The sequence below is a fragment of the Argopecten irradians genome, chromosome 7, assembly GCF_041381155.1.
Source record: "Argopecten irradians isolate NY chromosome 7, Ai_NY, whole genome shotgun sequence".
Lineage (NCBI taxonomy): Eukaryota > Metazoa > Mollusca > Bivalvia > Pectinida > Pectinidae > Argopecten > Argopecten irradians.
The window spans coordinates 2080275-2094433 of record NC_091140.1 but is presented as its reverse complement, the minus strand read 5'-3'; the positions used below and the strand labels follow the sequence as shown (position 1 = coordinate 2094433).

At 43.4% G+C, this 14159-nt stretch overlaps 1 protein-coding gene across 6 annotated transcripts in view; it reads left to right on the top strand.

Moving 5' to 3' along the window:
• LOC138327010 (C2 domain-containing protein 3-like) overlaps window positions 1-2572 on the top strand; it is a 55129-nt gene extending 52557 nt beyond the window's left edge. For all 6 annotated transcript variants that reach the window (XM_069272977.1, XM_069272979.1, XM_069272978.1 and 3 more), the window contains one exon: window positions 51-2572. In XM_069272977.1, coding sequence (XP_069129078.1) covers window positions 51-236 — 186 coding nt within the window. In that variant the 3' untranslated portion in view covers window positions 237-2572. The remainder of the gene's footprint in view (window positions 1-50) is intronic.
• Window positions 2573-14159: the final 11587 nt, after the last annotated feature.

The window sequence follows — 14159 nt, the reverse complement described above, 5'->3', positions numbered from 1 at the left end:
TCTTGTGGTAAGTGGAAAAACAGTTTTATTGATTTTGTTTGTATTTCCAGTGCCCTGACCCTGAGAGACAGGCTGCTAAAGTACAAGCAACATCCAACCTCATGGAGAAACTCACTACAAATAACCACAAAGTCAAGTTCTCGTCCGTCCACACAAAGGGGAGACAACCTCCCACTGCAGCAGAGACCAAAAGGATAGCAAAGATATTCTCAGAGAAATTCTCATCAAAACACTGAACTGTTATCTCTAATTGACTTAGTGATTATCCAATTTGTTGTATATAATGTTGTATAAATTTAGCTGTTTTTGAGGATCTGTTGCTGTGACATGAGTTTCTGATTTTACATGACAACGAATGCTGTGAGTAATGTTTCTATGACAAGCATGTCTGTGATATGCCCTTAATGCATACTCCTCATCTACATCAATTAACATTCATCTATTCTTCATTCTAAGTTATTTTCATTTTCTCATTTCATTTCCATCTTGTTTGTTTTCTCTTTAGTCATCTACATTTCTTTGTGTCATCCAAACAAAATCTGGAATTTTGTTTTAAAAGCTACACACAGTACAAAATGACATAGAATATGGTAATTAATTAGTGTTATGTTTGGAACAAATATAAGTATAAAAGTAACGTAATTTTGATTGGGTTTTATCAGTCTGATACATCAGTGCTCTGACTTTTTATTGTCCTGAAGCTGAAACATCTAATGAAATAATACTTATCATTCTCAGCATTGAAGTAGGCTATATTTTATATTATTTTTCAACTGCATTATTATTGGTGAAAAATGTGAATTTAAGAAATAGAGGAAATGTACAATAATGTTGAGACTTATTGTTTGATATGATATTAATTTTTTAACAATGGTGATAGGACACAATAAAATTCATCATTATTAGTCCTAGGTGAAATATGATGCGGTTTACGTGATTGCCAGTTGCCTTATTTCTATGCACAAGTAAAGTTTAATATGTTTAGATAAGACTTTGATATGCTGAAATGATAGGTTAGTGAACAATCTGTATTAATGCCTGCTGAAATGTGTCTAATACCATCGGCTTGTTGTAAGTCATTGATATTCTGTTTCTGTATCTTAGATGATAGTATCTATGATTACGAACTATTACCTGGAGAACTGTTACCTGCTGAACTGTTACCAGGTGAACTGTGGTAATGATTTTTGATATTCTGTTTACTATAGGTCAGTAGAGAAGTTGTTGTAGTATATGAGAGGAATGGAGAAAGTTTGTAGTATGGAGTAAGAAATGATTGTGTTCTGTCTTTATATATCCAGTAAGATGTACACAAGTCCTTTAAAAGGTCAAAGATTTCCCCCAAGTCCCTTGACTCTCTCCCCACCTCCCACTTGTTAGTTTTATCACGTCACTGTATATCCCTGTACATCTACTTAGTGTAAACATTCCAACATATTACTCAGTATTACATCTAGGGCTTAGTGCACTCAGTATTACATCTAGGGCTTAGTGTACTTTTCTGATAAAATTTCTCACCCCGTCAAGCTTGAAGTTTAATTTAAAATATCGTTGTTTATAACCACAAAGTGCTTTGATTTCATTTTATATTTTCACCTATCAGATCTTTATACAGCATTATGATTTATTTTATTTCTTTATGTCTCATATTCATTATTTTGTATAAAATTTATTGCACATGGTCATTTGTAATGAAGTTGATTAAATGACATCTTTTCCTGATTTCTTGTTGTAGTTCAAACTTATGGTTCATTTTATGTCAATCATTTGTTTTCAATCAGTTAAGTCTAATAAAAAAAAAATGCATTTAGAAGGCAGTATTCATGTACATTGTACCTGGTAATTGGATGGATCTGATAGCAACTTATTAAGTACTGAATGTCATTAAAAATATTATTGCAAAAAAAATTTGAAAAATTGAATTACACACTATAAAGGCCTTAACCTGGGAATTATTAATTGAAATGCCTCGGTATAATAGAGAGATAGTGAAAAATATACATGTAATGTTAGAGCTGACAGAATAGTTAAGTACAATACCCTGTGTAGCTATAGAGATAACAATAGTACAGTATTTATGTGTATGCTGATCACTGTGTACAGTTTTGTAAGTTAGTTTGTAGATACATCATACATTACATTTTATTGTGATGTATTAAACTCGCCTGATGATTCCTACAGGTATATAATGTATCTGTACATATACCCTGTACCTAGGTACACCATTTCATCAACATTCCTTTAATTAAGGAAATCTCTCAACTTAGATTTATCCACAAGAAATAGTAACAAAATTCACAGAAAAAGCTTTTTTTAACCTCTGTTATAATTTCATGTAGAAAAATTATGTTCTGGAACGTCCTTAAGCTGAGAATGCCCGTACAAGCGTGTGCATAGTCCCAGGTGTTTAGTTTACCTGAATACAGGTACATGTAGTATGTATTCAGGTGTGCTAGCTGTATAGAAATACATGTAATGTTTAATTATTTATTTAAAATTGTAACATGTCTCTAGATTAATTTAACAATTTTTATAAATATATGAAAAATAAAACAAGTAAAAACAATTAAAACTGTGTTGAATTATCACTTGGGATGAACAGACATGGAACTTTGTAACTGTTATTCATTGATAAACAGTTAGAGATGCGGGAGCATATTAAATACTCTGTCTGTCTGTCTGTCTGTCTGTCTGTCTGTCTGTCTGTGTCTGTCTGTATGTATGTAAATATGTATGTCTGTCTGTATGTATGTAAATATGTATGTAAATCTGTCTGTATCTCTGTCTGTATGTATGTCTATGTATGTATCTCTGTCTGTATGTATGTCTATGTATGTAAATCTGTCTGTCTGTATGTCTATATGTAAATCTGTCTGTATGTATGTAAATCTGTCTATATGTATGTCTATCTGTCTGTGTGTATGTATATATCTGTCTGTATGTATGTCTGTCTATCTGTTTGTATGTATGTTTATCTGTATTTCTGTATGTATGTATTGTCTGTATGTTTCTACTGACTCCACAGATATCCTTGGAAATCAATCAGCCTCTTTGGAAATTTAGGTGTGCACAGTTATAGTCATTCTACATTTTCAAGGGGTTACTATCACTGTCTTTTATCCATCCCTGGACTATATTATAGCAAAACTGAATGCAGTTGGCAGAGAAGAGCCTGACCAATCACAGCGAGTCCTTTTGAAGATTATAGAGAGCAACGCCAAACTTCAAAGCCATAAAATGTGCTGTTATTCTTTTTTTTGTACATCAAAAAAAAAACTGTTTCATCTCTTGATGCACACAGAGCCTTCAGTGTTTGCTATGACAAAGTTCAGAGGTGGATATAAAAACAGTGGTAGTGACCCCTGCGTTAAGAGGTGGATATAAAAACAGTGGTAGTGACCCCTGGGTTCAGAGGTGGATATAAAAACAGTGGTAGTGACCCCTGGGTTCAGAGGTGGATATAAAAACAGTGGTAGTGACCGCTGGGTTCAGAGGTGGATATAAAAACAGTGGTAGTGACCGCTGGGTTCAGAGGTGGATATAAAAACAGTGGTAGTGACCCCTGGGTTCAGAGGTGGATATAAAAACAGTGGTAGTGACCCCTGGGTTCAGAGGTGGATATAAAAACAGTGGTAGTGACCCCTGGGTTCAGAGGTGGATATAAAAACAGTGGTAGTGACCCCTGGGTTCAGAGGTGGATATAAAAACAGTGGTAGTGACCCCTGGGTTCAGAGGTGGATATAAAAACAGTGGTAGTGACTGCTGGGTTCAGAGGTGGATATAAAAACAGTGGTAGTGACCCCTGGGTTCAGAGGTGGATATAAAAACAGTGGTAGTGACCCCTGGGTTCAGAGGTGGATATAAAAACAGTGGTAGTGACTGCTGGGTTCAGAGGTGGATATAAAAACAGTGGTAGTGACCCCTGGGTTCAGAGGTGGATATAAAAACAGTGGTAGTGACCCCTGGGTTCAGAGGTGGATATAAAAACAGTGGTAGTGACCCCTGGGTTCAGAGGTGGATATAAAAACAGTGGTAGTGACCCCTGGGTTCAGAGGTGGATATAAAAACAGTGGTAGTGACTGCTGGGTTCAGAGGTGGATATAAAAACAGTGGTAGTGACCCCTGGGTTCAGAGGTGGATATAAAAACAGTGGTAGTGACCCTGGGTTCAGAGGTGGATATAAAAACAGTGGTAGTGACCCCTGGGTTCAGAGGTGGATATAAAAACAGTGGTAGTGACCCTGGGTTCAGAGGTGGATATAAAAACAGTGGTAGTGACCCCTGGGTTCAGAGGTGGATATAAAAACAGAGTGGTAGTGACCCGGTTCAGAGGTGGATATAAAAACAGTGGTAGTGACCCCTGGGTTCAGAGGTGGATATAAAAACAGTGGTAGTGACCCCTGGGTTCAGAGGTGGATATAAAAACAGTGGTAGTGACCCCTGGGTTCAGAGGTGGATATAAAAACAGTGGTAGTGACCCTGGGTTCAGAGGTGGATATAAAAACAGTGGTAGTGACCCCTGGGTTTAGAGGTGGATATAAAAACAGTGGTAGTGACCCCTGGGTTCAGAGGTGGATATAAAAACAGTGGTAGTGACCCCTGGGTTCAGAGGTGGATATAAAAACAGTGGTAGTGACCCCTGGGTTCAGAGGTGGATATAAAAACAGTGGTAGTGACCCCTGGGTTCAGAGGTGGATATAAAAACAGTGGTAGTGACCCCTGGGTTCAGAGGTGGATATAAAAACAGTGGTAGTGACCCCTGGGTTCAGAGGTGGATATAAAAACAGTGGTAGTGACCCCTGGGTTCAGAGGTGGATATAAAAACAGTGGTAGTGACCCCTGGGTTCAGAGGTGGATATAAAAACAGTGGTAGTGACCCCTGGGTTCAGAGGTGGATATAAAAACAGTGGTAGTGACCCCTGGGTTCAGAGGTGGATATAAAAACAGTGGTAGTGACCCTGGGTTCAGAGGTGGATATAAAAACAGTGGTAGTGACCCCTGGGTTCAGAGGTGGATATAAAAACAGTGGTAGTGACCCCTGGGTTCAGAGGTGGATATAAAAACAGTGGTAGTGACCCCTGGGTTCAGAGGTGGATATAAAAACAGTGGTAGTGACCCCTGGGTTCAGAGGTGGATATAAAAACAGTGGTAGTGACCCCTGGGTTCAGAGGTGGATATAAAAACAGTGGTAGTGACCCCTGGGTTCAGAGGTGGATATAAAAACAGTGGTAGTGACCCCTGGGTTCAGAGGTGGATATAAAACAGTGGTAGTGACCCCTGGGTTCAGAGGTGGATATAAAAACAGTGGTAGTGACCCCTGGGTTCAGAGGTGGATATAAAAACAGTGGTAGTGACCCCTGGGTTCAGAGGTGGATATAAAAAACAGTGGTAGTGACCCTGGGTTCAGAGGTGGATATAAAAACAGTGGTAGTGACCCTGGGTTCAGAGGTGGATATAAAAACAGTGGTAGTGACCCCTGGGTTCAGAGGTGGATATAAAAACAGTGGTAGTGACCCCTGGGTTCAGAGGTGGATATAAAAACAGTGGTAGTGACCCCTGGGTTCAGAGGTGGATATAAAAACAGTGGTAGTGACCCCTGGGTTCAGAGGTGGATATAAAAACAGTGGTAGTGACCCCTGGGTTCAGAGGTGGATATAAAAACAGTGGTAGTGACCCCTGGGTTCAGAGGTGGATATAAAAACAGTGGTAGTGACCCCTGGGTTCAGAGGTGGATATAAAAACAGTGGTAGTGACTGCTGGGTTCAGAGGTGGATATAAAAACAGTGGTAGTGACCCCTGGGTTCAGAGGTGGATATAAAAACAGTGGTAGTGACCCCTGGGTTCAGAGGTGGATATAAAAACAGTGGTAGTGACCCCTGGGTTCAGAGGTGGATATAAAAACAGTGGTAGTGACCCCTGGGTTCAGAGGTGGATATAAAAACAGTGGTAGTAACCCCTGGGTTCAGAGGTGGATATAAAAACAGTGGTAGTGACCCTGGGTTCAGAGGTGGATATAAAAACAGTGGTAGTGACCCCTGGGTTCAGAGGTGGATATAAAAACAGTGGTAGTGACCCCTGGGTTCAGAGGTGGATATAAAAACAGTGGTAGTGACCCCTGGGTTCAGAGGTGGATATAAAAACAGTGGTAGTGACCCCTGGGTTCAGAGGTGGATATAAAAACAGTGGTAGTGACCCCTGGGTTCAGAGGTGGATATAAAAACAGTGGTAGTGACCCCTGGGTTCAGAGGTGGATATAAAAACAGTGGTAGTGACCCCTGGGTTCAGAGGTGGATATAAAAACAGTGGTAGTGACCCCTGGGTTCAGAGGTGGATATAAAAACAGTGGTAGTGACCCCTGGGTTCAGAGGTGGATATAAAAACAGTGGTAGTGACCCCTGGGTTCAGAGGTGGATATAAAAACAGTGGTAGTGACCCCTGGGTTTAGAGGTGGATATAAAAACAGTGGTAGTGACCCCTGGGTTCAGAGGTGGATATAAAAACAGTGGTAGTGACCCCTGGGTTCAGAGGTGGATATAAAAACAGTGGTAGTGACCCCTGGGTTCAGAGGTGGATATAAAAACAGTGGTAGTAACCCCTGGGTTCAGAGGTGGATATAAAAACAGTGGTAGTGACCCTGGGTTCAGAGGTGGATATAAAAACAGTGGTAGTGACCCCTGGGTTCAGAGGTGGATATAAAAACAGTGGTAGTGACCCCTGGGTTCAGAGGTGGATATAAAAACAGTGGTAGTGACCCCTGGGTTCAGAGGTGGATATAAAAACAGTGGTAGTGACCCCTGGGTTCAGAGGTGGATATAAAAACAGTGGTAGTGACCCTGGGTTCAGAGGTGGATATAAAAACAGTGGTAGTGACCCTGGGTTCAGAGGTGGATATAAAAATGTAGTGGTAAGTATAAAACGACCCTGGGTTCAGAGGTGGATATAAAAACAGTGGTAGTGACCCCTGGGTTCAGAGGTGGATATATAAAAACAGTGGTAGTGACCCCTGGGTTCAGAGGTGGATATAAAAACAGTGGTAGTGACCCCTGGGTTCAGAGGTGGATATAAAAACAGTGGTAGTGACCCCTGGGTTCAGAGGTGGATATAAAAACAGTGGTAGTGACCCCTGGGTTCAGAGGTGGATATAAAAACAGTGGTAGTGACCCTGGGTTCAGAGGTGGATATAAAAACAGTGGTAGTGACCCCTGGGTTCAGAGGTGGATATAAAAACAGTGGTAGTGACCCCTGGGTTCAGAGGTGGATATAAAAACAGTGGTAGTGACCCCTGGGTTCAGAGGTGGATATAAAAACAGTGGTAGTGACCCCTGGGTTCAGAGGTGGATATAAAAACAGTGGTAGTGACCCCTGGGTTCAGAGGTGGATATAAAAACAGTGGTAGTGACCCTGGGTTCAGAGGTGGATATAAAAACAGTGGTAGTGACCCCTGGGTTCAGAGGTGGATATAAAAACAGTGGTAGTGACCCCTGGGTTCAGAGGTGGATATAAAAACAGTGGTAGTGACCCCTGGGTTCAGAGGTGGATATAAAAACAGTGGTAGTGACCCCTGGGTTCAGAGGTGGATATAAAAACAGTGGTAGTGACCCTGGGTTCAGAGGTGGATATAAAAACAGTGGTAGTGACCCCTGGGTTCAGAGGTGGATATAAAAACAGTGGTAGTGACCCCTGGGTTCAGAGGTGGATATAAAAAACAGTGGTAGTGACCCCTGGGTTCAGAGGTGGATATAAAAACAGTGGTAGTGACCCCTGGGTTCAGAGGTGGATATAAAAACAGTGGTAGTGACCCCTGGGTTTAGAGGTGGATATAAAAACAGTGGTAGTGACCCCTGGGTTTAGAGGTGGATATAAAAACAGTGGTAGTGACCCCTGGGTTCAGAGGTGGATATAAAAACAGTGGTAGTAACCCCTGGGTTCAGAGGTGGATATAAAAACAGTGGTAGTGACCCTGGGTTCAGAGGTGGATATAAAAACAGTGGTAGTGACCCCTGGGTTTCAGAGGTGGATATAAAAACAGTGGTAGTGACCCCTGGGTTCAGAGGTGGATATAAAAACAGTGGTAGTGACCCCTGGGTTCAGAGGTGGATATAAAAACAGTGGTAGTGACCCCTGGGTTCAGAGGTGGATATAAAAACAGTGGTAGTGACCCTGGGTTCAGAGGTGGATATAAAAACAGTGGTAGTGACCCTGGGTTCAGAGGTGGATATAAAAACAGTGGTAGTGACCCCTGGGTTTAGAGGTGGATATAAAAACAGTGGTAGTGACCCCTGGGTTCAGAGGTGGATATAAAAACAGTGGTAGTAGTGACCCCTGGGTTCAGAGGTGGATATAAAAACAGTGGTAGTGACCCCTGGGTTCAGAGGTGGATATAAAAACAGTGGTAGTGACCCCTGGGTTCAGAGGTGGATATAAAAACAGTGGTAGTGACCCTGGGTTCAGAGGTGGATATAAAAACAGTGGTAGTGACCCCTGGGTTCAGAGGTGGATATAAAAACAGTGGTAGTGACCCCTGGGTTCAGAGGTGGATATAAAAACAGTGGTAGTGACCCCTGGGTTCAGAGGTGGATATAAAAACAGTGGTAGTGACCCCTGGGTTCAGAGGTGGATATAAAAACAGTGGTAGTGACCCCTGGGTTCAGAGGTGGATATAAAAACAGTGGTAGTGACCCCTGGGTTCAGAGGTGGATATAAAAACAGTGGTAGTGACCCCTGGGTTCAGAGGTGGATATAAAAACAGTGGTAGTGACCCCTGGGTTCAGAGGTGGATATAAAAACAGTGGTAGTGACCCCTGGGTTCAGAGGTGGATATAAAAACAGTGGTAGTGACACCCTGGGTTCAGAGGTGGATATAAAAAACAGTGGTAGTGACCCCTGGGTTTAGAGGTGGATATAAAAACAGTGGTAGTGACCCCTGGGTTCAGAGGTGGATATAAAAACAGTGGTAGTGACTGCTGGGTTCAGAGGTGGATATAAAAACAGTGGTAGTGACCCCTGGGTTCAGAGGTGGATATAAAAACAGTGGTAGTGACCCCTGGGTTCAGAGGTGGATATAAAAAATGTAGTGACCTGGTTCAGAGGTGGATATAAAAACAGTGGTAGTGACCCTGGGTTCAGAGGTGGATATAAAAACAGTGGTAGTGACCCCTGGGTTCAGAGGTGGATATAAAAACAGTGGTAGTGACCCCTGGGTTCAGAGGTGGATATAAAAACAGTGGTAGTGACCCCTGGGTTCAGAGGTGGATATAAAAACAGTGGTAGTGACCCTGGGTTCAGAGGTGGATATAAAAACAGTGGTAGTGACCCCTGGGTTCAGAGGTGGATATAAAAACAGTGGTAGTGACCCCTGGGTTCAGAGGTGGATATAAAAACAGTGGGTAGTGACCCCTGGGTTCAGAGGTGGATATAAAAACAGTGGTAGTGACCCTGGGTTCAGAGGTGGATATAAAAAACAGTGGTAGTGACCCCTGGGTTCAGAGGTGGATATAAAAACAGTGGTAGTAACCCCTGGGTGCAGAGGTGGATATAAAAACAGTGGTAGTGACCCCTGGGTTCAGAGGTGGATATAAAAACAGTGGTAGTGACCCCTGGGTTCAGAGGTGGATATAAAAACAGTGGTAGTGACCCCTGGGTTCAGAGGTGGATATAAAAACAGTGGTAGTGACCCCTGGGTTCAGAGGTGGATATAAAAACAGTGGTAGTGACCCGGGTTCAGAGGTGGATATAAAAACAGTGGTAGTGACCCCTGGGTTCAGAGTGGATAAAAACAGTGGTAGTGACCCTGGGTTTAGAGGTGGATATAAAAACAGTGGTAGTGACCCCTGGGTTCAGAGGTGGATATAAAAACAGTGGTAGTGACCCTGGGTTCAGAGGTGGATATAAAAACAGTGGTAGTGACCCCTGGGTTCAGAGGTGGATATAAAAACAGTGGTAGTGACCCCTGGGTTCAGAGGTGGATATAAAAACAGTGGTAGTGACCCCTGGGTTCAGAGGTGGATATAAAAACAGTGGTAGTGACCCCTGGGTTCAGAGGTGGATATAAAAACAGTGGTAGTGACCCCTGGGTTCAGAGGTGGATATAAAAACAGTGGTAGTGACCCCTGGGTTCAGAGGTGGATATAAAAACAGTGGTAGTGACCCCTGGGTTCAGAGGTGGATATAAAAACAGTGGTAGTGACCCCTGGGTTCAGAGGTGGATATAAAAACAGTGGTAGTGACCCTGGGTTCAGAGGTGGATATAAAAACAGTGGTAGTGACCCCTGGGTTCAGAGGTGGATATAAAAACAGTGGTAGTGACCCCTGGGTTCAGAGGTGGATATAAAAACAGTGGTAGTGACCCCTGGGTTCAGAGGTGGATATAAAAACAGTGGTAGTGACCCCTGGGTTCAGAGGTGGATATAAAAACAGTGGTAGTAACCCCTGGGTTCAGAGGTGGATATAAAAACAGTGGTAGTGACCCTGGGTTCAGAGGTGGATATAAAAACAGTGGTAGTGACCCCTGGGTTCAGAGGTGGATATAAAAACAGTGGTAGTGACCCCTGGGTTCAGAGGTGGATATAAAAACAGTGGTAGTGACCCTGGGTTCAGAGGTGGATATAAAAACAGTGGTAGTGACCCCTGGGTTCAGAGGTGGATATAAAAACAGTGGTAGTGACCCCTGGGTTCAGAGGTGGATATAAAAACAGTGGTAGTGACCCCTGGGTTCAGAGGTGGATATAAAAACAGTGGTAGTGACCCCTGGGTTCAGAGGTGGATATAAAAACAGTGGTAGTGACCCCTGGGTTCAGAGGTGGATATAAAAACAGTGGTAGTGACCCCTGGGTTCAGAGGTGGATATAAAAAAAGTGGTAGTGACCCCTGGGTTCAGAGGTGGATATAAAAACAGTGGTAGTGACCCCTGGGTTCAGAGGTGGATATAAAAACAGTGGTAGTGACCCTGGGTTCAGAGGTGGATATAAAAACAGTGGTAGTGACCCTGGGTTCAGAGGTGGATATAAAAACAGTGGTAGTGACCCCTGGGTTCAGAGGTGGATATAAAAACAGTGGTAGTGACCCCTGGGTTCAGAGGTGGATATAAAAACAGTGGTAGTGACCCCTGGGTTCAGAGGTGGATATAAAAACAGTGGTAGTGACCCCTGGGTTCAGAGGTGGATATAAAAAACAGTGGTAGTGACCCCTGGGTTCAGAGGTGGATATAAAAACAGTGGTAGTGACCCTGGGTTCAGAGGTGGATATAAAAACAGTGGTAGTGACCCCTGGGTTCAGAGGTGGATATAAAAACAGTGGTAGTGACCCCTGGGTTCAGAGGTGGATATAAAAACGTGTAGGTAGTGACCTGGTTCAGAGGTGGATATAAAAACAGTGGTAGTGACCCCTGGGTTCAGAGGTGGATATAAAAACAGTGGTAGTGACCCCTGGGTTCAGAGGTGGATATAAAAACAGTGGTAGTGACCCCTGGGTTCAGAGGTGGATATAAAAACAGTGGTAGTGACTGCTGGGTTCAGAGGTGGATATAAAAACAGTGGTAGTGACCCCCTGGGTTCAGAGGTGGATATAAAAACAGTGGTAGTGACCCCTGGGTTCAGAGGTGGATATAAAAACAGTGGTAGTGACCCTGGGTTCAGAGGTGGATATAAAAACAGTCAAACACCACACCACATCAGTCATACACCACATCACATCAGTCATACACCACACCACATCAGTCATACACCAATACAGTCCGTATACACCACACCACATCAGGTCATACACCACATCACATCAGTCATACACCACACACATCAGTCATACACCACACCACATCAGTCATACACCACACCACATCAGTCATACACCACATACATCAGTCATTACACCACACCACATCAGTCATACACCACACCACATCAGTCATCCATACACCACACCACATCAGTCATTACACCACACCACATCAGTCATACACCACACCACATCAGTCATACACCACACCACATCAGTCATACACCACATCCACATCCAGTCATACACCACACCACATCACATCAGTATATCCACCCACCACCACATCAGTCATACACCACACCACATCAGTCATACACCACACCACATCAGTCATACACCACATCACATCAGTCATACACCACACCACATCAGTCATACACCACACACAACAGTCATCATCATCATCAGTCATTACACCACACACATCAGTCATACACCACACACTATCACACCCACATCACATCAGTCATACACCACACCACATCATCAGTCATACACCACACCAACATCAGTCATACACCCCATCACATCAGTCATACACCACACCACATCAGTCATACACCACACACATCATTCATCATACACCACACACATCAGTCATCATTCACATCAGTCATACACCACACCACATCAGTCATACACCACACACATCAGTCATACACACACCACATCAGTCATACACCACACCACATCAGTCATACACCACACATCACATCAGTCATACACACACATCAGTCATACCCATCACATCATCAGTCATACACCACACCACATCAGTCTACACCACACCACATCAGTCATACACACACATACATCAGTCATACACCACACCACATCAGTCATACACACATCAGTCACACCACACCTCAGTCAGTCATTACACCACATCCACATCAGTCATACACCACACCACATCAGTCATACACCACACCACATCAGTCATACACCACACCACATCAGTCATACACCACACCACATCAGTCATACACCACACCACATCAGTCATACACCACACCACATCAGTCATACACCACACCACATCAGTCATACACCACACCACATCAGTCATACACCACACACACATCAGTCATACACCACACCACATCAGTCATACACCACACCACATCAGTCATACACCACACCACACATCAGTCATACACCACACCACATCAGTCATACACCACATCCACATCAGTCATACACCACACCACATCAGTCATACACCACACCACATCAGTCATACACCACACCACATCAGTCATACACCACACCACATCAGTCATACACCACACCACATCAGTCATACACCACACCACATCAGTCATACACCACACCACATCAGTCATACACCACACCACATCAGTCATACACCACACCACATCAGTCATACACCACATCACATCAGTCATACACCACACCACATCAGTCATACACCACACCACATCAGTCATACACCACACCACATCAGTCATACACCACACCACATCAGTCATACACCACACCACATCAGTCATACACCACACCACATCAGTCATACACCACACCACATCAGTCATACACCACACCACATCAGTCATACACCACACCACATCAGTCATACACCACATCACATCAGTCATACACCACACCACATCAGTCATACACCACACCACATCAGTCATACACCACACCACATCAGTCATACACCACATCACATCAGTCATACACCACACCACATCAGTCATACACCACACCACATCAGTCATACACCACACCACATCAGTCATACACCACACCACATCAGTCATACACCACACCACATCAGTCATACACCACACCACATCAGTCATACACCACACCACATCAGTCATACACCACACCACATCAGTCATACACACACCACATCAGTCATACACCACACCACATCAGTCATACACCACATCACATCAGTCATACACCACACCACATCAGTCATACACCACACCACATCAGTCATACACCACACCACATCAGTCATACACCACACACATCACATACACCACACACATCATCATACACCACACACCACATCAGTCATACACACACACCACATCAGTCATACACCACACACACATCAGTCATACACCACACCACATCACATCAGTCATACACCACACCACATCAGTCATACACCACACCACATCAGTCATACACCACACCACATCAGTCATACACCACACCACATCAGTCATACACCACACCACATCAGTCATACACCACACCACATCAGTCATACACCACACCACATCAGTCATACACCACATCACATCAGTCATACACCACACACATCAGTCATACACCACACCACATCAGTCATACACCACACCATACATCAGTCATACACCACACACATCAGTCATACACCAC